Raw genomic sequence first — 26,247 nt, forward strand, 5'->3', positions numbered from 1 at the left:
ATCGACAAGTTCAGAGTGTTATTGGAATGACCTGTAAATTTATTTTTAAAATTATTTTTATTTAAAAATGTAATTATTAATTCTAAACTAATGATATTGTAGAATATTGTGTTATTTAAAATAAATGAGTGCCTTATGAAATTATTTAACAAAATTTACTAACAAATACATTTTAATAGCTAAACCAAACCTACAAATTAAATTAGAACCAATTAAAAAACCAACAAACCATGTAAAATCTATGATTTGGACCGAATCAAATCCGATTTGAACCAAACCACCCATTCTCTAGAAAACCTAGAATACTAAAAAATAAAATTACTGTTTTGTCCTAAACTAATTTGCTCTCCTTCCCATTAGCCGACAGCCCTTCCCTGTCCTCTCCCTTCCTTTTCTGTTCACCGGAGCTCAAGCTCCGCCGACCTGACCAACATCTCCACACCATCAGCTCTTCGGGCCATCATTTCCCCATTTTGAGTTCCTGTTTCAGCGTCGTGAGCAAGAGAGGGAGCTGCGATTTCGATCGACAGCTCACTCTTCTTTTCTCTTGATTTTTCCGTTGACACCAGACCTTATCGGCCAGTCCGGCTGGTCTCCAGCACCTCAAACCATCGCTGCTCCACCTCCAGTCACCTGTAGCTCGCGATTTAGCGAGAAAGAGAAGGGACAGCGAGCTACACTTAGTTTTTCCGATCGGCAGCCTCCTTCAGTGCTCTCTCTCTCTCTTTTCCGGCAAGACCAGCCACCAGCCGGCAAAACCAGCTCTCCTCTCGTCGCCAGCGCCTCTTTGTTCTCCATTGCTCTCTCCTCCGGCCAAGCTAGCGTCGACAGAAATGATTTTTGAGCAAGGGAGCTGCTGCCTGTCACTTTAACCGGAAAATTTCAATCTCCAGTGCGTTTTACAGCTGGGTAAGTCGACTTTCAGCCTTCTTTGGTACATTTAGTCGATTCTTTGAACAATGGTATAGAATTTGATGCGTAAATCAAGTTAGGTAGAGTTTAAATCCCTAAATTAGCTACCGTTTATGTGTAAATAATTAGAAACTTTAGTTTTACTCTTTAAATTTATATATATAACTGAATTCCTATGTAGAACTAGTTAGACTATTGCTTTTCTTATAAATTTTTATGAAGAATCAAGGATTCATTAGATTGGTAGAAGCTAGTTAGCCATATGCTTGAGTTCTTGGTATCTTATGGAGGAAATTTTGATTTTTATCATTTCAAATGAACTGTAAAATTGAAATTTTATAAGGAAATGTATAAGGTAGTGTGTTTAATGTAGATTCTATATAAGAAATTAGAACAATTTTGAAATGGCAGCAGCTAACTAACTACTTACTAACATTACTACTTCGATCTGGGATATATATTGTGATACATCAAGTCCTTGTTCGTAAATGAACAAACTAGTATACGTAGTATGGATTTAAATAAACACAAAAGAAATATAAACACAAAAAAAAAAAAAAAAATACAACATGATTTTCTTAGGTTGGCAGCAGCCATTTTAGTTGTTTATTTGATTTGTGGCTTTTGGTATGAGTATTTGAAGTTGTAAATTGAGTTCTTGAAGAGAATTGAGAAATTTTGTAGCAACAGTAACTATTTTTAATTGTTTCTATAAACTATTGATTGATGAGGTACATTTGAGGTTGTAAATTTAATTCTCGCTGGGGATTAGATAGGTGGTGGATGAAAAATGATTTTAATATAAGAAAAGTTCGATTTCTATGGATTTTCAATAGTCACGTTGAGTTTTGTGTTGTTTTAAAAGGACAAATATATATAAATCAGTGCACTTTCAAAATTCTATGTTAGTTGAATTATAAATGCTTATTTATGATTGATAGACGATTAAAGTGGGCTCCTCACCGATACTTGTGCTTGGTGAGGATGATGATATACAGATTATTAGGTTGTACCCGGGATCTTAGTTATATAATGATAAACAAAAGAAAAGAAAGAGTGAATTATAATTGGTAAATGATTGTTTCACGTATTTATGTATATGGATAATTTAAACTAGTAGGATCTAGAGGATAGGTAAATATTTATTTCCATTTATTTATTATTGTATGTCTTTGCTTAATCTTAGATAGCTAAGCTATAAATGACCGATGGTGATGTTTAAAGCATGGATTGTGAATAGCTAAGTTTTTTTATTGTGATTAAATATTGATACTATTACTTGGTATGGAGGAAGGGGAAATAATTTGTTTGATTGCCCGATGGATGGGCTGTATGTGTAATGGTTAATAGATATATAATATTGCTGACATTTAAACAGGTAGATAGTTCTATTTTTAGGGGAGTTTCTACCAAAATTTCGCAGAATCTTGATTTAGTATTTTTAATAAAAGTATTGTTAGATTTAATCAAGATAATTCCTTATTCTTATTTGAAAAGAATTCTTTATTTGATTCTTTTCTCCCTTTCAATTTTATTTCTTATAGATCGTTAGAGCTCCTCTCCTCCACCACTTCTATGAATCAAAATCAAAATTAGAGTTTTCGATTCTCCTCTATTACTGTGGTAATAATAGATTTGTGCATTTTTGGATCTCGGCTAAGAGTGGATGGTTTAGCCTATATTTTTGTAGGACTTTTGATATATTTTGTCCTATACTATATAGGGACGAACATTTAACACAGGGTAAGGACAGGAGATAGATGATAGATGCCTAGATAATAGGGTTTTTATGTTTTCCCTTTTACATGACTCGTATTGTTTTAGCGACATGTAAGAGAGAAATCATTTTGCCAAATATTATGAAAAGGACACTTAGTCTAGCCTTTATGAGATTACTGCATTATGCCTTAATTTTTGCCTAAACCTTCCTTACGGATTTTTGTTTTAGCAGGCTATCCTAACTTTTACTTAAATCGCCTTTTCAGGTTTTCGACTTAGTGGGCTTTCACTGATTTTGCCTAAGCCGCCTATCCTTGCAGGTTTTCAACTTAGCTTTATATATTTTTGCCTGAATCGCCCTTTGCGGGTTTTCAATTCAGCTTTTGATTTTTTTTTTTTTAATTCGAGCAAAAAATTTGGAAAAAAAAAATGTTTTTATATTAATATTGTGACCACACCCACATGCTGGGTTGCCTACGTATCCTGTACTTTCGAAACATACTTCCGGGAGTCAGGTCAGCGTATTTCTATTTAACAGTGACAAGAGGGGGGGTAAGGTTAGTGCCAATGCCTGGATGCATTCACACAGAGTACCTCTTTAGCTGATCTCAATTGCGAGGATTTGTAAATTTGTTGCCATTGATGTTTGACAAGATGACAATGCCTTTGAAAATAATCTTCTTCAAGATATGAAGGGGCTACCCGGTTTGACCTAATTTTGCCCCAGGGACTGTGTACAAGAATTATGATCTTCTTGAGTACAGGATACCATTGTTCCAGTCTGGGACCCTTTTGTTAAAGTACCAAGTTATTCTCCATTGATAACCTTGATTTTGATTGAGGGCTTCAAGTCTTCTTTTTAACTGATCATGGTGGCCCTGAACCCATTCTGCGTTGGGTAGTCAACTTTTGAATGATTTTGAATGTCAACATGGAGGGCTATTTCGTCCACAGGTAGGAGCAATTTCGACTTCTGTTTTTAGAGTCTTCTTCTTGATTGGCTTGATTTGTCCACAGGTAGGAGCAATTTCCAGATTTACCTCATTGTGAAGCAGTCCAAATATTGTTTAATGAGCTATGTTAGCCCCATGTTTACCATGATGTACAAAAGTATGATGGATTCAAATTTCAAATTCAGTGCCAATATTTATTTATTTATTTATATTTATTTTTTGCCATCAATCTCACTCAGGCTAGCGAATGTGGTAACAAGGAAAGTGGGAATTTTCATTATAAATAAAAGAGCCTTGAACAACATCTATATTAGGTTTGACAAAAAGACCGTTATGGTATGGTAAAAAGACAAAGAAAAAAATATACACTCTAAAGAACTGGACATTGACTCGCTTTCAGTTTGTGACTAAGACTTGGACTTAAATTTAGACTTAAACTCGGTAGACATCGGGGTATGCCCTACGGCTTCTTCCAAGGACCAGTTCTGAAGAGGTGCTTGGTTTGATGGGATCTGTTTCCACTTGGGTTAAGAGGGGAGACAAAAGGGGTTTTGAGTTAGCTTTGATCAAGATTAAAGCATGCAACTTGGATGAAGTAATTTATGGTGCTCAGGTCAAATATGAGGCTTTTGACTACACCAGTTCTTAGAGAATCAAGGTCATTTTCTTTCTCTTGGATTGAGGTTGAGGAATGAGATCTGTGCTAGTGTTTGGTCTGGGTTGGATGGGAGGGAGTCGGCCACTTTCCAAGAGTTCTTGTATGCTGTTTCTCAAGGCCCTGCATGTATTAGTATGATGCCTTGGCCCCTGATGGAATGCTCAGTAAGCATTGACATTATAACCCCTAGGTAGTATTATGGGTGGTGCTCTTGGTGCAAAAGGCTTGATGAGGTTGTCCTTGAGGGCTTTTAGGTAGAAGACAGATAATGGTGCTTGTAAGTTAGTGTGTTGGCGAACTGGTCTTGGGGTGGGAGGAGGAGCTTTGCCTCTCCACTTCTCAAGGGATGAGGAGGAGGGTTCTGTTGGCCTTTATCTCATAGTTTGAAGATTGTGCCAAGCAAGACCCATCTCCATGTTATGGTAGTATTGTGGGTTGAAGTGATCTTCTCCCGACCCTATATTTCGGCTCGGGGGTGGAGGAAGAGCTTGCAATGGTTCTTTCAGGCTGGGATTCAACATTTGGGAAGCTATGCCACTCCACCTTGTGAAGAATGAAGGAGAGGATTGCTCAGGGCCTCGCTTTGTGATTAGAGGTAGAGGGGTAGTGATGTTGGAGGTGGTGGCACCTTCAAGTTTTGGGTCATCGGCGGTCAGGTTGCCAATATCTTCGATTGGTGGGATTTGGTGGAGGTTATTCTCATCGAGCTCCATGTTCTAGTTTAGAGGTGGAAGAGGGTTCTGTGGTGAACCATTTTGGCTAGGGCTCAACATGACTCTTACTTTGCCATTTATTGAATTTGTATATAATCGTAGCATACATTCTACTTCAGGATTTTCTCCATTTGAACTTGTTTATGAATTTAACCAGCTAACTATTTTGGATCTTGTCCCTTTACCTTTACATAAGCTTTCTAGCTTAGATGGTGATAAAAAGGCTGAATTGGTGAAGTCCTTACATGAGAAGGCTCGATCGAATATCGAAAAGAGGAACAAACAATATGTTGACAGGGCAAAAAAAGGAAGAAAGAAGCTAGTGTTTGTACTTGGAGATTGGGTTTGGGTACACTTTTGGAAAGAGAGGTTTCCCAACCAACGGAAGTCTAAGCTTGATACACGTGGAGATGGTCTATTCCAAGTCTTGGAGCGCGTTAATGACAACGCTTACAAGATAGATTTACCTAGCGAGTATAGTGTTTCCGCTACCTTTAATGTTAGTGATTTGTCTCCTTTTGACATGGATGCAGATTTGAGGACAAATCTTTTCGAGGAAAGGGGGAATGATACGAATCCGCCACCACTCGTCAATAAATCTCCAGGAAGCATGGAGAACAACGTCGGAGATCCGTTGGCGCTTCCTAGTGGATCGATTACACGAAGCCGTACCAAGCGATATGGGGCAGCCATGTCCTTGTATATCCAAGACCGAGTTTCATAAGAGCTACATGATCAAGCTTTCAATAGGTGTTGTGTGGAACTCGAGGGAAGACTTAGGCTACTTACGTTGTTGGAGGCAAGTGAGGAAGGTAAAGCACGCCCAAGCCGTGCTAGAGTTTGACCCTAATTTGTATGGGGCATGTGGGGCCTGTGGCCCATTTATCCTATTTTGTTTAAGTTGTTTACAGTGGATTTAATAAGGCTGGTTGGACTTATATTCCAAAGTTGGGCTAGCCCTAGATTAACTAATATTTAAGTTGGATTTGTTTTAATTAATTAGTTTGGGCTTTGTATTTAATTGAGCCCATATGGGCCATATTGGTTATGCTACACCCGACTCTAATCACCAATCTCAATTTCTACTACTTAATTCTTAAGAATTAAGTACTATTCCATGGTTTAATTAGGTAGCTTGGTGGTAATTTGGAGGTAAGAAAATGAAAAAAAATGAAGGAAGAGGATGAAGATGAAAATGGCGTTGGAGAAGGAGAAGAGAAGAAAGAGAAAGTGTTGCTTAGGTGGTGATAACTTTAAAGTGACAAAAGTCAAAATGTACTTTCTAATTTAATGCTAAATGTGTGGCTAAGATCAAGCCCTAAGTAATCTCATCCAATGGCTTTAAATATTATTCAAATAATTCTCATCTATTTATTATTTAACTCCACCAATTAATTAAATTAACTCCACTACAAGAATTCCTCATTTATTTCTTAATCTACCACACTAGAAATAATATTCATTTAATACATAAACTCTACAATTAATATTCATGAAATATTTTCTACCCGCCTAAATCATGCAAATATGCTTCAAAAATCGTAAATAAAAGATTAAATATGCATAGTAATTTTTTCGGACTAAGATAATACCAAGTCTCGGACCGATGGTACTATTCACAGACCGTTAAAGCACTATTTCTGACACTAAAAGAAAATCAGACTGTTACAGTTCTCCCCCCTTAAAAAAAAAATTCGTCCTCGAATTTTACCTGGTGTAAATAACTGAGGATGCTGCTGTCGCATGTCATCTTCTCTCTCCCATGTAGCTTCCTCGGTCTTGTGAGTTTTCCAAAGAACGTTTACTAGAGGAATTCTCTTGTTCCTTAATTCTTTAATCTCTCTAGCAAGTATCCTTACCGGTTCCTCCTCATAAGTTAAATCTGGCTCTATGGTAACAGACTCAACTGATATCACATGCGATGGGTTAGATTGATACCTCCTCAACATAGATACGTGGAAGACATTATGTATTCTATCCAGGTCTGGTGGTAAAGCTAGTCTTATAGGCCAACGGACCCACACGCTCAATGATCTCATATGGACCAATAAACCTAGGACTAAGCTTACCCTTTCTTCCAAATCGTAATACCTTCTTCCATGGAGATACCTTAAGGAAAACCTTATCACCCACTGCATACTCTATATCCCTCCTCTTCAAGTCTGAATAGGACTTCTGACGATCTGAAGCTGCTTTTAATCTATCTTTAATAATTCTCACCCTATCCTTTGTGTCTCGAATCAAATCTGGACCTATAATCTTGCCCTCACTCAACTCTGACCAACATAGTGGAGTCCTACATCTCCTGCCATATAGTGCATCGAAGGGAGCCATCTGAATGCTCGACTGATAACTGTTATTGTAGGCAAATTCCGCAAGTTGGATGTACTTCTCCCAACTACCCTCAAACTCAATGATGCAAGCTCTCAGCATATCCTCTAAAATCTGTATAACCTGCTCTGACTGACCATCTGTCTGAGGATGAAAAGCTGTACTGAAATGCAGTCTAGTACCCAAAGCCTCATGTAACTTCTTCCAGAACCTCGAAGTAAATCTCGGGTCTCTATCGGTCCGGGACTTGGTATTATTTTAGTCCGGAAAAATTGCTATGCATATTTAATCTTTTATTTACCATTTTTGGAGCATGTTTGCATGATTTAGGCGGGTAGAAAATATTTCATGAATATTAATTGGAGAGTTTATGTATTAAATAAATATTATTTCTAGTGTGGTATATTAAGAAATAAATGAGGAATTCTTGTAGTGGAGTTAATTTAATTAATTGGTGGAGTTAAATAATAAGTAGAAGAGAATTATTTGAGGAATATTTAAAGCCATTGGATGAGATTACTTAGGACTTGATCTTAGCCACACATTTGGCATTAAATTAGGAAGTACATTTTGACTTTTGTCACCTTAAAGTTATCACCACCTAAGTAACACTTTCTCTTTTTTCTCTTCTCCTTCTCCAACGCCATTTTCATCTTCTTCCTTTTCCTTCATTTTTTTTTTCATTTTCTTACCTTCAAATTACCACCAAGCTACCTAATTAAACCATGGAATAGTTAAGAATTAAGTAGTAGAAGTTGAGATTGGTGATTAGAGTCGGGCGTGACAGTTGGTATAAGAGCCGGACCCCCTCCAGTAAATGTATGGTTCGAGGACGAACCACGCGGAAGCTGGTGGGCCTGTGACATCCTGACCCGGCAAAGCGATCCTAAGAGGGCGGGTAGAGCAAAGCTCCTGGCTAGCTTCTAGAATGGCAAGCTAGCTAGGGTAGTGGAATGCGGGACACAGGAATGAATCGAATCATATATTGAAAAGGGGAAAACTAATCATTAGAGGCGCCTTTTGGTGGAATGGCTAGAGAGTTAGAAGAACTACAGGGTTAAGCGTGCTACCTTAACGGAAATCCTAGGATTGGTGACCTCCTGGGAAGTTTCTCATTTCACCTGCGAGACAAAACCGTGCGGGTCTTGCCAATCTTGTATGGGGGATTTGGCTTGATCCAAAATGGACAATTCCTCTGGTGATTAGAGTCAAGCGTGACAGGTTAGAATAATCTTAGCCTTGATTTAAGGTATGATTTTAGGCTTAACTTTAGCGTTGATTATAGCCTTAATTTAAGACATAATTCTAGCCTTGATTTTATGCATGATTTTAGGCTTGATTTTAGGCCTAGTCTTCCATTTTCTAGTATAAATAGGTGCTTCCATTGTAAACAATTCACAACTTGAATAACAACTTCAAATACGAATCAAGCTTTGCTTGTGTCTTTGCCTAGAGTGATAGTGAGAGATTGCTACCTTTAATTGCATCAAGAATTTAAGGTAAACTTATTAACTCGTTGTGGCATTTATCTTGTTCTTCTTTACTCGATTATTGGTGTTCTTGCTTCCTTAAGCTTTGGGTGTCATAGAGGAGAATTTCATCTCAATCTTTGATCCGATCCACCCGATTAGGGGTTCTAGGAATTCATTTCCTTTTAGGTTCCTTGTCATTTGGTATCAGAGCTCTGGCTTCATAGGGTCGGTGTCTCATGGGGTTCGTCAGAACGCCGACAAAGGCAGTCGGGTCTTATGGGGGTGGGGATGATGCGTCCCACATCGCCCGCGGAGTACATCCTAGGTTAGTGTATAAGGCTGGGTTCAGTCCTTCCTCTACGAGCTAGCTTTTGGGGTGAAGTTAGGAGTCTAGTCCCTTATCATTTAGTATTAGAGCTCTGGCTCTATAGGGTCGGTGTCTCATGGGGTTCTTCAGAACGCCGACTGAGGCAGTTGAGTCTTATGGGTGTGGGGATGATGCGTCCCACATAGCCCGCGGAATACATCTTGGGCTAGTGTATAAGGCTGAGTTCATTTATTCCTCTACGAGCTAGCTTTTGAGGTGAAGTTAGGAGTCCAGTCCCTTATCAAGAGCCAAATCAAAGTATTGAGGTAAGTTCTGTTATCTTAGTTTAGGAATTTGAGTTTTCTAGTTGCTGGATTTCCTTTGGTGTTGTCTTAGTACTTGATTTCATTTTAGATCTAAACTTTTTCTCTTTGGATATTCTTGTTGTTTACCACGTTTTTCTAGTTATCCTTTTGATTAATTCAAGATTGTAATTTTTTTCTCTTTGTTTGGCTTTAGATTTGTTTAATCAGATCTGTTTTAAAAAAAAATGGGTAGAATATTTTGACTTGATTTGGGAACTTATTGACAGCCTATCTCACACTTAATTAAAGACAGAATATTTGATTTGATTTAGGATCTTATCTTAAGAAAATATAAAGTCATTGCTGGAAAAGTTAATTATTTTTTTAGGATAGCCTATATTACACTTATTTGCACAAGCATGTACTTTTAGAGTTAAAATTAATCAACTTATGACATCAAGTGAATCTGGTTATCACTATAATTCTATGTCAAATCTGAAATTTTGTTTTTATTGCTTGCTTACTTTGTTTGCGTAGAATTAAATAGGTCCATGTTTAGTTTGCTTTGTGGTGAACTAAATTCATCTATTATATCTAGAGTTCGTCTTCTTTGATTCTAGTTTCTTAATTCTTGTATGCTATCTTTGCTTCTTTACATTGTTAGGGTGTATTTGCTTGTTTACTATACTGTAATTGCTAATCAAGTAGTACATTGTTCCTGTTCTTGTGCTACCATTCGATTTCGTTGAGTCTTTCCTCTCTAGAATTGTGCTTGCTTTTCTTGTTAAGGTTTTATTTCCTTGAGTTTTTAAACGTACTTTGAGATTAGTTGGTTGGCATGGAATTTTGAAGTACAATTGGAGGATTTGCAAAGAGTGGTAAGGAGTGTAAACATGTGAGGTAGTGTTTTCTTCACTTTAACCTTATTTCTTTGTGATTACTTCTTTGAGTACTAACCATGAATACAGGAAAGTCTGGAGAAACTAGTGGGGAAGGGAATCAACTTCAAGATCCCCAATTGAAGCTCTTTATGGAATCAATTCAAGGGCAATTTAGAAGCTACAACAATTTCCTCCAAGATATGAGAGAGGAGTTGCAGGAGATCAAAGCCGCCCAAAGTTCAAATACTACAAGAGCTCGTATAAATAATACTCCACCAACTAGATTTCAAATTCCTAACGATGATGAGGTCGATAATCTTGAAGTTAGTACAGTTGATGGTGACTTGGGATCCATTAAAATGAAGATTCCGGAGTTCTATGGTAACAACAACGCAGAAGAATATCTTGAATGGGAAAGGAAGGTTGAGCAGATCTTCGAGTGCCATCATTACTCGGAGGAGAAGAAGTCTCACCTTGCAGCTATTGAATTCAAGGGGTATGCAATGTTTTGGTGGGAACAGTTGTTGTTGAAGCGAGGAAAGAAGGGAATGCGACCCGTTTCGCAATGGGAGACTATGAAGGAATTAATGCACCAGAAGTTTGTCCCTGCTCATTACTTTAGGGACTTACACAACAAATTGGCAAGATTAGTGCAAGGAGGGAAAAGTGTAGAAGCTTACTACAAGGAGATGGAGATGTGCATAGCTAGAGCTAAAATTGAAGAAACTGAAGAAATCACCATGTCCAGGTTCCTTAGAGGTCTGAATAGTGAGATTGCCGATGCTTTGGAGATGTATCACTGTGATACAATTGAAGAAATGGTAGATATGACAATGAAGTTAGAGAGACAGAAAAAGGGGAAGTTCACCAACAAGTATTCTAGCAATACTTCTGGATCTAAATGGTCCAAAGGAGGTGACAGAAGAGATTTCAGAAGCAATAGTTCCCAAAGGGCAGAATCATCGTCCAGAGGTAAAGAGGTTGCCCAATCTACATTCAAGGGTAACAAAGGTACTTCTAATCCTATAACCCTTCTAGAGAGATTAAATGCTTTAAATATTTAGGTAAAGGGCATATTGCATCTCAGTGTCCTAATAAGAGGCTTATGATTGCTAAGGATGATGGGGATATTAGTTCTGAATCTGAATATAGTGATTCTGATGATGTGCCACATTTGCATGATGATGATAATGATATTTTGGATGTGGATGAGCATAATCTGTTGTTTGCTAAACATGGAGAATCGTTAGTTATTAGACATGCTTTGAACATGCATGCTAAGGAAGAGAGACTTGAACAGCGAGAGAACATATTTCCCACTAGATGTTTGATTAGCGGGAAAGTGTGCATCCTTATTATTGATGGGGGTAGTTGCACTAATATAGCTAGTGTAAGTGTGGTGAATAAGCTGAACTTGGCATGTGTTAAACATCCTAAGCCTTATAAGCTACAATGGTTGAATGATTGTGGGAAGGTGAAGGTGACACGCTAGGTACTTGTGCCATTTTCTAATGGATGGTACAAAGATGAGATATTGTGCGATGCAGTACCCATGCAGGCAGGTCATCTGTTGTTGGGAAGGCCATGGCAATATGATATAAGGGCACTACATGATGGATTCTACAACCGATACTCTTTAGTTCATAAGGGAAAAAAGGTGACTCTTGTTCCATTATCACCTTAAGAAGTGTATGCCGATCAGAAGAAGATGCTTGAGAGAGAGAGAAAGGCTTCAGCTTTGAGGGAAAATTGGAGTGAGGCTTCAAGTTCTAGAGAACAAAAGAGTGTTAAAAGTGAGGTTGAGAAGAAAGAGGCAGCAAAAGATACCAAACAAATTAATGGCCCAATAGTGAGTGAAACACCGAGAGGGGAGAGAAAGAAACACACATTTTATGCAAGAGCTAGAGAGGTTAAGTGTGCCATAGCTTTGAGGCAGCCCGTGTTGCTTCTTAGGTTCAAGGCGATTTTGTTTTCTAACACTCACACTAACCTTGATGGTTTACCTTTTTGTGTTTGTTTCTATGTTATAGGAGTTCGCTGATGTTTTTCCAGAAGAGTTGCCAAGTGGATTACCACCTTTGAGAGGGATAGAACATCAGATTGACTTCATTCCCGGCTCCACCATTCCGAATCGCCCAGCTTATAGAAGCAATCCAATGGAGAGAAAGGAGTTGCAGAGGCAAGTTGAGGAACTTATGGAGAAAGGATTGGTGCGAGAGATGAGTCCTTGTGCCGTTCCAATACTTTTAGTACCTAAGAAGGATGGAACGTGATGAATGCGCGTTGACTGCAGGGCGGTCAACAAAATCACGGTAAAGTATAGACACCCTATCACTAGACTCGATGATATGTTAGATGTTGTGTGGGGCTACTTACTTTACAAAGATTGATTTAATGAGCGGTTATCATCAAATTCAAATGGAATCAGGTGATGAGTGGAAAACAGCTTTCAAAACTAAGTATGTCTTGTATGAATGGTTAGTGATGCCTTTTGGATTGTCTAATGCGCCTAGTACTTTCATGAGGCTTATGAACCATGTTTTACGTGCTTTCTTAGGAAAATTTGTAGTTGTATATTTTGATGATATACTTGTATACAGCAAGTCTTTGAATGATCATGTTGAGCATGTTAGACTAGTATTACAATCTTTGAGAACTGACCAATTGTATGCTAAGCTTAAGAAGTGCACATTTTGTATAGATAGACTTATGTTTCTTGGTTTTGTTGCGAGTGCGTAGGGTATTGAAGTGGATGAGGAGAAAGTGAAAGCTATCAAGGAATGGCCGACTCCCAAATCAGTTTTAGATGTGCGAAGTTTCCATGGGTTGGCGAGTTTCTACAGACGGTTTGTGCAAGGTTTCTCTTCAATTGCAGCACCACTCACAGAGGTAATTAAAAAGGAAGTTAAATTCAAATGGGGGTGAGGAACAGCAGAAAGCGTTTGACACGCTTAAAGGGAAGTTGACATCAGCTCCTATACTTTTTTAACCTAATTTTGAGAATACTTTTGAAATTAAGTGTGATGCTTCTGGTGTAGGAATTGGAGCAGTGCTGATGCAAGAGAAGAAGCCAATTGCCTACTTTAGCGAGAAGTTGAATGGAGCACAACTCAATTACTCAACCTATGATAAGGAGCTATATGCCTTAGTGAGGACTTTGAACGTATAGCAATACTACTTACTACCTAAGGAGTTTGTCATTCATACCGATCACGAAGCCTTAAAGCACTTGAGGGGTCAAGGTAAGCTCAACAAAAGACTTTGTAAGTGGGTTGAGTTCATTGAACAATTCCCTTATGTAATTAAGTACAAGCATGGGAAAGATAACATTGTTGCTGATGCATTGTCCAAGAGATATGCTTTGCTTACTATTAGTTCTAAGCTGATAGGATTTGAGTATGTTAAGGATTTGTATGTGTCTGATTCTGATTTTGACAATGTGTATTTGGCATGTGAACATGGAGCATTTGATAAATTTTATCGACATGAGGGATATTTATTTAAGGGCAGCAAACTTTGTGTGCCTAAATGCTCTATGCGTGATTTGCTTGTGCTTGAGTCTCATTGTGGGGGATTGATGGGACATTTTGGGGGTACATAAGACTTATGACATGTTGAATGAACATTTTTATTGGCCTCCTATGCTTAAAGATGTCGAGAAAGTTTGCGACTCTTGTCTTGCTTGTAAACAGGCCAAGTCTAAGTCTATGCCTTATGGGTTGTATGTGCTTTACCAGTTCCGAGTACACCTTGTGTTGATATATCTATGGATTTTGTGCTTGGTTTACCTAGGACTAGACATGGTAGAGATAGCATATTTGTAGTGGTTGATAGGTTTAGCAAAATGGCTCATTTCATTCATTGTCATAAAACTGATGATGCCATTCATGTTACTGATTTATTCTTTAGAGAAGTGGTACGATTACATGGGGTACTGCGAACCATCATTTCTGATAGGGATACTAGGTTCCTTTCACATTTTTGGAAAGTTTTGTGGGGTAAGATAGGTACTAAGTTGCTTTATTCTACTACTAGTCACCCACAAACAGATGGACAAACTGAAGTTGTGAATAGGACTGTAAGAACTCTATTACGTGCTATTGTGGGTAAAAATTTAAAAACTTGGGAGGATTGTTTGCCATTTACTGAATTTGCATATAATCATAGCATACATTATACTTCAGGTTTTTCTTCATTTGAACTTGTTTATGGATTTAACCCGCTAACTGTTTTGGATCTTGTCCCTTTACCTTTACATGAGCTTTCTAGTTTAGATGGTGATAAAAAGGCTGAATTGGTGAAGTCCTTACATGAGAAGGCTCGATCAAATATCGAAAAGAGGAACAAACAATATGCTGACAGGGCAAACAAAGGAAGAAAGAAGCTAGTATTTGCGCCTGGAGATTGGGTTTGGGTACACTTTCGAAAGGAGAGGTTTCCCAACTAATGGAAGTTTAAGCTTGATGCACGTGGAGATGGTCCATTCCAAGTCTTAGAGCGCGTTAATGACAACGCCTACAAGATAGATTTACCTGGTGAGTATGGTGTTTCCGCTACCTATAATGTTAGTGATTTGTCTCTTTTTGACATGGATGCAGATTTGAGGACAAATCTTTTCCAGGAAAGGGGGAATGATACGAATCTGCCACCACTCGTTAATAAAGCTCCAGGAAGCATGAAGAACAACGTAGGAGATCCGTTGGCGCTTCCTAGTGGATCGATTACACGGAGCCGTGCCAAGCGATATGGGGCAGCCATGTCCTTGTATATCCAAGACCGAGTTTCACAAGAGCTACATGATCAAGCTTTTGATAGGTGTTGTGTGGAACTCGAGGGAAGACCTAGGCCACTCACGTTGTTGGAGGCAAGTGATGAAGGTGAAGCATGCCCAAGCCGTGCTAGAGTCTGACCCTAATTTGTATGGGGCATGTAGGGCTTGTGGCCCATTTATCCTATTTTGTTTAAGTTGTTTACAGTGGATTTAATAAGGCTGGTTGGGCTTATATTCCAAAGTTGGGCCAGCCCTAGATTAACTAATATTTAAGTTGGACTTGTTTTAATTAATTAGTTTGGGCTTTGTATTTAATTGAGCCCATATGGGCCATATTGGTTAGAATAATCTTAGCCTTGATTTAAGGTATGATTTTAGGCTTGACTTTAGCTTTGATTATAGCCTTAATTTAAGGCATGATTCTAGCCTTGATTCTAGCCTTGATTTTAGGCATGATTTTAAAGCTTGATTTTAGCCTTGATTGTAGGCTTGATTTTAGGCCTAGTCTTCCATTTTCTAGTATAAATAGGTGCTTCCATTGTAAACAATTCATAACTTGAATAACAACTTCAAATACAAATCAAGCTTTCCTTGTTTCTTTGCCTAGAGTGATAGTGAGAGATTGCTACCTCTAATTGCATCAAGAATTTAAGGTAAACTTATCAACTCGTTGTGGCGTTTATCTTGTTCTTCTTTACTTGATTATTGGTGTTCTTGCTTCCTTAAACTTTGGGTGCATTCATGGTAGCTTGGAGTTTGTCTAGTTGTTCAATGAGCATGTTTCGGAAGTGGGTTTCTTGCTCTCGGAACATGTCAATGATCATCTGTCTTAATTCCGTAGTGGGATTAGACATACTTTGTTCTCTAAAAGAAATAGTAAAAAAGAAAGGTTAGTGCTTGCTTAGGTCGGGCTTAAAGGATACAATGACATTCGAGTCGTTATTTGAGTTGCTTACGTTTTAAGGCGTTTGGTGATCGGTGACGCTCAGTTCAGATTTGAGGATCCGGGTGGACTCAGGTCAGTCTTGAGATTTGAAGTGTACCCAGGTCAGATTTGAGGTTTCTGGTGATGCTCAAGATCAAGGCTTGAAATTTACTCAAGTCAGATTTAAGGTTATTGGGAGGACTCAGGTCAGTTTTGAGGCTTTTGAAAGTTGGACAGTAATGCTCAGATCAGTACTTGAGGCTTTGATCGAGGCATTGCCCCCAGTTTAGGTGCTTAGGTCGGATTTAAGGGTTTTTAGTAGCTCAAGTCGATTTTGAGGCTTTTTGGTAGCTCAGGTCGGTTTTGAGGCTTTTTGGTGGTTCATGTTAGAGTTAAGGCTTAGATTGGGGCTTTGCCCCCAATTTAGGCTCTTAGGTTGGATTTAAGGCTTTTTGGTAGCTCAGGTCAATTTTGAGGCTTTTGGGAATTTTGAGGTGCTCGAGTGAGGCATTTTAGTAATTGGAGGGTGCTCGATTGAGGCTTTTAGGCAATTTATAGCTCAGGTCAAGGTTTGAGGCTTTTAGGCATTTGGTGGCTCAAGTCAATGTTTGAGACAAGGATTTGTGGTAGGCAATGCTTAGATCAGTAGCTGAGGCTTTTATCATGGCATTGCCCCCCAGTTTGGGTGCTTAGGTCTTGTATTAAGGCTTACGGTAATAAATGGTGCTTAGGTCAGTGTTTGAGGCTTTTGGAAAATAAGTAGGCATTTGCTCAGGTCGAGGTTTGAGGCTCAAGGAAAACAAGAAGCAATGCATGAGTCAAGATTTGAGGGCTTGATTGGGCATTGCTCCCAGTTTGGGTGCTTAAGTCAGATTTAAGGCTTTTGGTAATTTTTGAGGTGCTCAGGTCAGTGTTTGAGGCTCAAGGGTATATTTTCTTGAGTAGGGATTGTGTTTAGGTTTGACCTGGTGTTTAGATTGACCACTAGTTGGTGTTTAGATTACTTTTTGGTCCATGACATGATATGCTTGAGTGCATGGATGTCATGCCAAAAAATAGTTTCATGATGGTGAGGTGAATATAATCCTAGAGATCGATTCTAGAGTCATTAAATGCCTTTGGTGGATTAGTTTATAGGGTCTTATCCGCTAGAGTTGGAATATACCTCGTCATTCGATCATGTCATATCAAATGGAACGATTGGTATGCTAAACCCTTTACCCTATCGCAAGGAACGGTGGTACGTAGAATAAGGTGAGCAGATTTCTTGACCTGAGACATCTTGAAGGAAGATTGCCCCTATGATGCGAAACCCGTAGGAAATGGATTCCTAGAACCCCGAATCAGATGGATCGGATCAAATATCAAGATAAAGTTTGCCTCTATAGCACCCCTCGCTTATAAGGAAACGGGAACACCAATAATCGAGAAGTAAGAATCAGATAAACGCCACAAATGAGTTGATAAGTCTATCTAGAATTCCTGATGCGATTACAGGAAGCAATCTCTCTCTATCACTCTAAGCCCGGAAAACAAGCAAAGCTTGAAAATTTCTGTAATTCAATTTTATCAAAGTTGTTTGTTTACAAAGAAGATGAGAATATTTATACTAAAACCTAAACATAATGGGCTAACTTTATGAAATATACCCATTAACAAAAGGCCCATACAAAAATAATAAAGAGGCTAAACTAAATAGGGCATTTTAAGGATAAAACTCGTCCAAGTCAGTGTCTAGCACGCCCAGGGCGTGCTACCTAGCACCCCCTTGCTATAAGAGGCAGACTCTAGCACCCCCAGGGTGTGCTACTCAGCACGGGCATGCCACACCATCAGCACATGCCTCTAACATTGTAAGAAGCCTAGGAATGCCGTCAAGTTCCCCACAACACTTGTTAAATGCCACACCATGAAGCTCTTGTGTTATTTGGACTTGAACATATAAGGATATGGCTGCCCCATATCGCTTGGCACGACTTCGTGTAATCGGTCCATTAGGAAGCACCAACAGATCTCCTACGTTGTTCTTCATGCTTCCTTGAGCTTTATTAACGAGTGTGGCGGATCCGTATCATTTCCCCTTTCCTCAAAAAGATTTGTCCTCAAATTTGTATCCAAATTAAAAGGAGACAAATCACTAACATTAAAGGTAGCGAAAACACCGTACTCACTAGGTAAATCTATCTTGTAGGCGTTGTCATTGACGCATTCCAAGGCTTGGAATGAACCATCTCCACATGCATCCAACTTATTGAGGATTCGAGGTTTTGCGACACATTCCTCTAAATCCCGACCGGTCAGTTTGGTTGAGGGCTCGCTACCTAGGCTGAAATCTGTAGGTATGCCTTCTGACAATGATTTTTCGCAAGTATACGCAAATCGCTACAAGTAATATAGAATGAGTAGAGTATCGTTTCCACAGGTACTGTATATCAAGTACCAAAATTATGTTAACCTATTATTATTTAAACGGCAATAAGAGGAATTATTTTAAGAAATTAAATTAAACAAATAAAAGAGAACAAAAAGACATCAAGCAACAATATTTGACGAAAAGAAATCAAGGATTTAAAGCTACTAGAGATTTTAACTTCACTTAATTCTATCGAATTTATTTTATTAGTTTGATAATCAATTTTAATTGTTGAAGTAGAGGAAACCATCTTAAAATCACTAACAAGCTCTTTCGATGTGTTGTTAGCTATTTTAACCCAGTCTAATTACCTATCTTCTAATAGTACAATCAAACATGAATTAAATCATTAAGTTTTATGGTTTGTTTATGAATTCATAATCTAAGGTCATTAACTTATGAAATCCCTATGAGTCAAACCATATAGCTTCCGCATCAAGTTATTATTCTCATGTAATTTATTACCCTATTCATATTAAAAACCCTTCTCTCGATAGTGATTAATGAAATAAATCAATCCAGGGGAGAAACTTTGCCTGGAAGCATTAAGTTCAATAATAAATTATATCTAAACAAGGAAAAACAAATCTAATATTATAAATTAGAATCAAAATTAAGCTACATCAAATTCCTAGTATGAGAGTTTTAGTTCAACATATTAATTAAATAAAACTCAATTAATTTGTAAATATTCTCATAATCAACATGAATATTGAAAATAAAACAAGAAAAGAGTTTAGAAATAAAACTAGTTAATGATTGGCTTGGGCGGCTACCTTGAATTTTGACACAAATCTTGAATACTTGAAGTCTTGGAGAGAGAGAGAGAGAAAACAATAGAACAAAAGATGGAATATACAATTGAATCGATCTGTCAATGGCTAGTCTCTCTATTTATATAGACTTTCTGGAATATCTTCGAGTTCGTTTAGGAAAGTGAATCTCTATTGAGCAAGAAATCTTTTGGAGATAGGAAATTGTTTAGGCTTTGCATTTCTTCCCAATTAGGACTCCCCCAGCGCCTAGATAGGAAATAAGCTGGTTTTCTATAAAAATCCTATAAAATTCCTCGAGATCAAGTGAAATATGATTCAATGAAGCTTTACACAAAAATATAAATAAAACTATATAAAAACTAATTAAAGTAATTAAAAAATACTAAAAATGCTAATAAAAACTATATTAAAAATATTATAAAAATAACACCTATCACCTTCGTACCTCGTTTGTATGAGGATCAGGGCACACGAAGTTCTACCATCGATTAGGATGGTAGGGTTTTGCCATTCTTAGAATGGGCTTAAAGGGTGCCAGACATACCGGACTTGACAGATATTAAGTACCGGACGGACTGGGCTTGATAGATATTGACCGTTAGATGGACTGGGCTTGAATTGATAAAGGTATGAGTTTAGTGATTATAACCTACATCTGGTTGGGGTTGAATGGTCGATTTATGCGTGCGTGCGGCTTCGGGATTCCTCGATTCGCCTTCTTGATCAAGAAGATCGAGTCTTGCTCCAAAATATTGCTAAAGATGGGAAATATAGTCTTTATAATATCATTAATTAATGTATTATTAATTAATGCTTAAATTAATTAATAATAAATTAATTAACTAGTAGTTTTGGTCTAAGGAAGACCAAAGTGTAAGTGAAAGTCAAAAGGATCAACTTTGAGAACCAAGTCGAGCTCTAACTCAACTAAAGAAGAAGAGCAAAGTCAAACTATATTGTCTTAGAACCATTTAAGGGAGAATGAGAGTTGTTGATGCTTGAGAAGCGCGATCAAGCAACAAGAGGTGAGGAAATGAGGGGGAGGAGTGCCTTTTATAGGTAAAAGGGGCTGCCAAGCAAAAGTGCGGTGGTACCAACCACCTCAAAATTGGTACCGGCGACCTTCCTGGCAGTACTGGTGGCAGGCCCTCCGGTAGCCTTGTTCGTTATCGGCCAGGGGATGGTAAGTACCTACAGGCACTTGGTCGGTACCTACCACGGCCTTTTACCATGTTGCCCTTTTCTAGCCCGATTTGAGTCCTTCGCATTCTAAAGGCCTATTCAAGGCCTGAATGATGTCCAATCGAGCTGATTCTCAAGCTGTTGGAATCATATCTAAATTTCCTATGTCTTGGTGCTATGGGTGGGGCCCATTATGCCTTGGATCAGGCCTGTTATGCCTTGGAATCTAAAATCAAGCTGTCTTTGATTTGTGAACCTTCCGCTTCTAGGATTTGGTTCGAGGTATGAACGATGTCCAATTAAGCTGATTCTTGATGTGTTGGAACCGTGATAGAATTTTCTACATCTCGGTACCATGAGTGGGGCCCATGGTGCCTTAAGTCCGGCTTGTTATCCCTTAGAATCCAAAATTAGGCTTGTTCTTATGTTCCAGTGTTGAAATCATGGTCAACAATAGCTTAATATAGTGAATAAATTTTGGTTCAAATATTTTTTTTGTATTAATAATAGTGTGGTCTTTGAGGAGGTGGTGGTGGTAGAGTGGTGGTTGCAGTGGTTGTAGTGGTGGTAATGGTGGTAGAGTGATAATGGTTGTGGTGGTGGTGGTGTGATTGGTAGTGGTGGGGTATTAATTATATTACATATTTACAAATAAAAATAGAAATGAAATGGTGACATTTTATAAAATTTCTCAATTACATTACCAAATATAGTAATGGAATCTTAATTACATTTCATTATATTATATTTTTTATTGCATTACATTTTTTATCACATTACATCCAATTAAACACAGTCTAAATGAAATTTCTAGTGTTAATATCTTATGAAGAAAACTTTTCTGACATAGGGGGTATTTCCGATGAAGTGTTTTGTTAATACTCTTTTATTAGATTATATATTTTCACTGCATTATATTTTTTATTATATTAGATTGCATTACATCCAACCAAACATAGTCTAAATGAAATTTCTACTCTTAATATCCTATGAAGAAAACCTTTCTGACATTAGGAGGAGATCTGATGAAGTGGTCTAAATGCAAGAGCAATACCCTTATTTTCTCTTTTGTCTAGTTAGTGTTATTTGTATTTGGACTGTTTACTCCTTCTGATATGATAACTTAAACTTTATCCTTGTATCTATTTGAAAAACATAGTCTAAATGAAATTTCTACTCTTAATATCCTATGAAGAAAACCTTTCTGACATTACGAGTAGATCTGATGAGGCGGTCTTAATGCAAGAGCAATACCCTTATTTTCTCTTTTATCTAGTTAGTGTTATTTGTATTTGGACTGTTTACTCCTTCTGATATGATAGCTTAAACTTTATACTTGTATCTATTTGAAAAACATAGTCTAAATGAAATTTCTACTCCTAATATCTTATGAAGAAAACCTTTCTGACATTAAGAGTAGATCTGATGCAGTGGTCTAAATGCAAGAGCAATACCCTTATTTTCTCTTTTATCTAGTTAGTGTTATTTGTACTTGAACTGTTTACTCCTTGTGATATGATAACTTAAACTTTATCTTTGTATCTGTTTGAAAAACATAGTCTAAATGAAATTTCTACTCTTAATATCCTATGAAGAAAACTTTTCTGACATTAAGAGTAGATTTGATGAAATGGTCTAAATGCAAGAGCAATACCCTTATTTTCTCTTTTATCTAGTTAGTGTTATTTGTACTTGGATTGTTTTCTCCTTTTGATATGATAACTTAAACTTTGTAGATTTAATGTGGGAAAATATTTTTCTGTATTTGATTCATCAATAGGGACACATATATATACACATACAAGATACTATAAACCTATTAAGAATCTAACTCCTAATAGAGTTCTATTTACAACTCCTAATAGAGTTCTATTTACAACTAATCCTTAACACTCCCCCTCAAGTTGGAGCATAGATATTAATCATGCCTAACTTGTTACAAAGATAGTCAACCCGGGGTCCGTTTAGAGCTTTTGTAAAGATATCCCCTAACTGTTCACTTGTTTTAACGTGTCCTGTAGAGATAACACCCTGTTGTATCTTTTCACGAATGAAATGACAATCAATCTCGATATGTTTTGTTCGTTCATGGAATACTGGATTTGATGCAATGTGAAGAGCAGCTTGATTATCACACCATAACTTTGCAGGCAAGGATGACTTGAAGCCAATTTCCTCTAACAACTGACGAATCCAAATTAATTCACAAGCAGATTGTGCCATAGCTCGATATTCTGATTCAGCACTCGATCGTGAGACTACATTTTGTTTCTTGCTCCTCCATGATATCAAGTTTCCACCTACAAAGACACAATATCCTGAAGTTGATCTTCTATCAACCTTCGAACCTGCCCAATCCGCATCTGAAAAACATTCAATGTTCAAATGCCTATGATTACTGTAAAGCAGGCCACGACCTGGATTACCTTTCAAGTAGCACAAAATCTGTCCCAAAGCTTCCCAATGGATAACAGTAGGAGAAGACATAAACTGGCTCAAGACGCTCACAGAGTAAGCAATATCTGGACGTGTTACGGTAAGATAATTCAATTTGCCCACTAACCTTCTATACATCTCAGGATCATCAAATAGCTCACCACCAATTGAAAGTTGCATATTTGGAGTCATTGGAGCACTGCATGGCTTGGCACCCAACTTTCCGGTTTCCTTCAGTAAGTCAAGGACATACTTCCTTTGAGATAAGAAGATGCCTCTCTTACACCTAGATACTTCAATACCCAAAAAATACTTCAACAAGCCTAAGTCTTTTGTCTGGAACTGGGTCTGGAGAAATGATTTGAGTGATGTAATGCCGGCTGAATCACTCTCCCTGTAATAACAATGTCATCAACATAAACCACAAGTAGAATCAAACCAGTCTTAGTACTTCTGAAAAATACAGAATGATCAGAAGTACTCTTCTGCATGCCAAATTGATGTACCACATTGCAAAATCTACCAAACCAAGCTCGAGGACTCTGTTTTAGGCCATAAAGAGATTTTCGAAGTTTACACACTTTACCCGACTCCCCCTGAGCAACAAAGCCTGGTGGTTGCTCCATGTAAACTTCCTCCTGAAGATCCCCATGAAGAAAGGCATTCTTAACGTCCAGGTGATGTAAAGGCCAGTCAAAAGTAGCTGCTAATGAAATAAATAAACGAACAGAAGACAATTTGGCAACAGGAGAAAAAGTATCAGAATAATCAAGGCCATAGATCTAAGAATAACCCTTTGCAACTAATCGAGCCTTGAGACGAGCAACAGTCCCATCAGGATTCACTTTAACGGTGAAAACCCACTTACAACCAATAGCTTTCTTACCTGCCGGGAGAGGCACAAGATCCCAAGTACCATTAGTATCTAAGGCAGCCATCTCCTCTTTCATTGCTGCACACCAACCAGGATGGGACAAGGCTTGGACAACAGTTTTAGGAATAGAGACAGAGTCTAAGTTACTTACAAAACAACGAGATGAAGAAGAAAGATGATCATAACTAACAAAAGAGGAAATAGGGTAGGTACACTTGCGTTTACCTTTTCTAAGAGCAATGGGAAGGTCAAGGTCTGACTGGGGAGTGGATGGCACAGGCTCAGGTTGAGTGGAGAGAACCGGATCTTCTGTTGAAACGGCAGGTGGAGGAAGTGAGTCAAGAGTTCCTGGTCTCCTGGAATAAACCTGTTCAAAACGAGGGCGTGTAGATGCTGGTGCAGGATCGGGAATAGGAGCAGCAGACACTGGAGTAGGAGCAGGAGCAAGGTCAGGAAGACGAGCAGGAGCAGGAGAGTTATGAACTTGCTGGATAGCATAGACTAAAAGGTCATCATCCTCCCTCTCACTCTTATATATAGAAGAAGGAAAAAATGGAGTATTCTCAAAAAATGTGACATCTGCAGAAATAAGATAACGGTCAAGATCGGGAGAGAAACAACGATACCCTTTTTGATGCCGAGAATACCCAAGGAAAACACAACGAAGGGACATTGGATCTAATTTGGAAACCTGTGGACGAACATCACGAACAAAACAAGTACAACCAAAAATACGAGGTTCAATGGGGAATAGAAGTTTAGAAGGAAACAAGACATTATAAGGAATTGCACCATTAAGCACAGAAGAAGGCATGCGATTAATCAAAAAACATGCAGTAGAGACAGCATCAGCCCAAAAATGTTTAGGGACTTTCATTTGGAATAAAAGTGCCCTAGCAACTTCAAGAAGATGTCGATTCTTTCTTTCTGCAACCCCATTTTGAGAAGGAGTATCAACACAAGATGTTTGATGGAGAATACCATTTTGTGACATATAAGATTGGAAGGAACTAGATAGGTATTCTTTAGCATTATCACTGTGCAATATGCGAACAGAAGTATTAAATTGAGTTTTAATTTCAGCACAAAAAGAACAGAAAATAGAGAATATCTCAGAATGAGTTTTCATTAAAAATAACCAAGTAACACGAGAATAATCATCCACAAAAGTTACAAAATACCGAAAGCCAGTTTTAGAAATAACAGGACATGGACCCCAAACATCAGAATGAACTAACTCAAAAGGGGATGAAACCCGTTTATTGACTCGAGGAACTAAAGGTAAACGATGATGTTTGGCAAATTGACAAGATTCACATTCTAAACTTGATAAAGACTGAACTGCGGACACAACTTCTTTAAAGTAGACAATGATGGATGACCCAAACGACAATGAACCTCAAGAGGAGATAGAGCACCAGCACAAGCCAGAGATAATGAAACGTGTTCATCCAGAAGATAAAGGCCACCAGACTCACGTCCTCTACCAATAATCCGCTTCGTCAAAAGATCCTGAAACACACAATATGTAGGATAAAATTTGACACAACAATTCAGCATACGAGTAATTTTGCTAACAGATAATAGATTAAACGAAAAACGAGGCAAACAAAAAACAGAAGACAATGGAAGAGATGGAATGGGATTGGCAGTGCCAATACAATTGACAGGAGATGTGGACCCATCAGCTAGAGTAACATGACGATTAAATTGTTTAGGTTCTTTTAATGAGGATAAGAGACTAGGGTTACCTGTCATGTGATCGGTGCAACCAGAATCAATGACCCACTCTGATGAGGTAGACATAAGACAAGAAGGAGGAGTACCTGAGTTGGCAGCAGCAGCAATTGAGGAATTAGTAGACTTAGAGGAACGGTATCTAGAGAGCTCAGCATACTCCGCAGCAGAAATTGTTACATTGTTGTCAGAAGAAGTAACTGCATAATCTTTATGTGCCATATTTACCCTTGGTGGCTTATTTATTAGTTTCTTGCAATACCGTTTAGTGTGACCAGGTTCATGACAATAATGACAGATAAGAATGCTTGTCTCCCGAGTGATTGGTCCATTACCACGGTTATTTCCTCCTCTTCCTCTGTTTCCTGGCTGTCTAGCTACCTGATTATGACTCACAAGAGCACTATTATCAGATGGGGAAGGTGTATGAGAACCTTCAGTACGGAGCAATCTAGCAAAAGTCTCCTGAAGAGAGGTAACATCACTGCCTGAAAGAACTTGTGATTTGGCAGTTTCAAAAACTGGAGCAAGACCTGCAAGAAAACTCATTACAGCCATTTGTTCTCGCTGCGTTTGTTGAACCTTAACATCGGGACTAAAAGGCAATAAAACATTAAGTTCCTCGTAAATCTTTTTAAATTCCATGAAATAAGCTGTAAGAGTCATATCTCGCTGGTTAGCCCGATAAAATCCTTTGCAGACCTCATACATACGAGACAGATTACCTTTTCCCGAATACAAGAATTCAAGATATTCCATTAATTCTTTAACAAACTCACAATGATTGATTAATCCAACCACTTCACTGTCAATAGAATTGCGAATCAGTAGGAATAACTTAGCATCATCTTTTTCAACGCTTCGCAAATAAACTCGAATTGT

The 26,247-nt window shown here is 38.1% G+C and overlaps 3 protein-coding genes across 8 annotated transcripts; 1 reads left to right on the top strand and 2 right to left on the bottom strand.

Annotated features, from left to right (window-relative positions):
* The first annotated feature begins 285 nt into the window (after positions 1-285).
* Positions 286-21,717, top strand: LOC119369916 (uncharacterized). 6 transcript variants are annotated; one of them, XM_089720256.1, is made up of 5 exons: positions 286-909; positions 2,898-2,951; positions 5,489-12,563; positions 12,991-14,786; positions 14,873-21,717. In XM_089720256.1, exon 3 carries the CDS (start codon positions 10,329-10,331, stop codon positions 11,313-11,315), a length of 987 nt encoding a protein of 328 aa, XP_089576382.1. In that variant the 5' UTR covers positions 286-909; positions 2,898-2,951; positions 5,489-10,328; the 3' UTR covers positions 11,316-12,563; positions 12,991-14,786; positions 14,873-21,717. The 6 variants fall into 6 exon arrangements, 4 of the variants coding, with proteins under 4 accessions (XP_089576382.1, XP_089576383.1, XP_089576381.1 ...); XM_089720257.1 differs by having other exon boundaries at positions 12,991-13,493; positions 14,521-21,717; XM_089720255.1 differs by having other exon boundaries at positions 12,991-13,140; positions 13,290-21,717.
* Positions 21,718-23,536: 1,819 nt separating this feature from the next.
* On the bottom strand, positions 23,537-24,301 carry LOC149496810 (uncharacterized). Its single transcript, XM_089719928.1, has one exon. The coding sequence runs from the start codon at positions 24,299-24,301 to the stop codon at positions 23,537-23,539; it is 765 nt and encodes a 254-aa protein (XP_089576054.1).
* An 829-nt stretch (positions 24,302-25,130) lies between these two features.
* On the bottom strand, positions 25,131-26,165 carry LOC149496811 (uncharacterized). The gene is made up of 2 exons (XM_089719929.1): positions 25,253-26,165; positions 25,131-25,140 (listed from the first exon to the last, which is right to left on the bottom strand). Exons 1-2 carry the CDS (start codon positions 26,122-26,124, stop codon positions 25,131-25,133), a joined length of 882 nt encoding a protein of 293 aa, XP_089576055.1. The 5' UTR covers positions 26,125-26,165.
* Between the last annotated feature and the right edge of the window lie 82 nt (positions 26,166-26,247).

The sequence above is a fragment of the Jatropha curcas genome, chromosome 4 (assembly GCF_041381405.1).
Source record: "Jatropha curcas cultivar XTBG-Jc1 chromosome 4, XTBG_Jcur_1.0, whole genome shotgun sequence".
Classification (NCBI taxonomy): Eukaryota; Viridiplantae; Streptophyta; class Magnoliopsida; order Malpighiales; family Euphorbiaceae; genus Jatropha; species Jatropha curcas.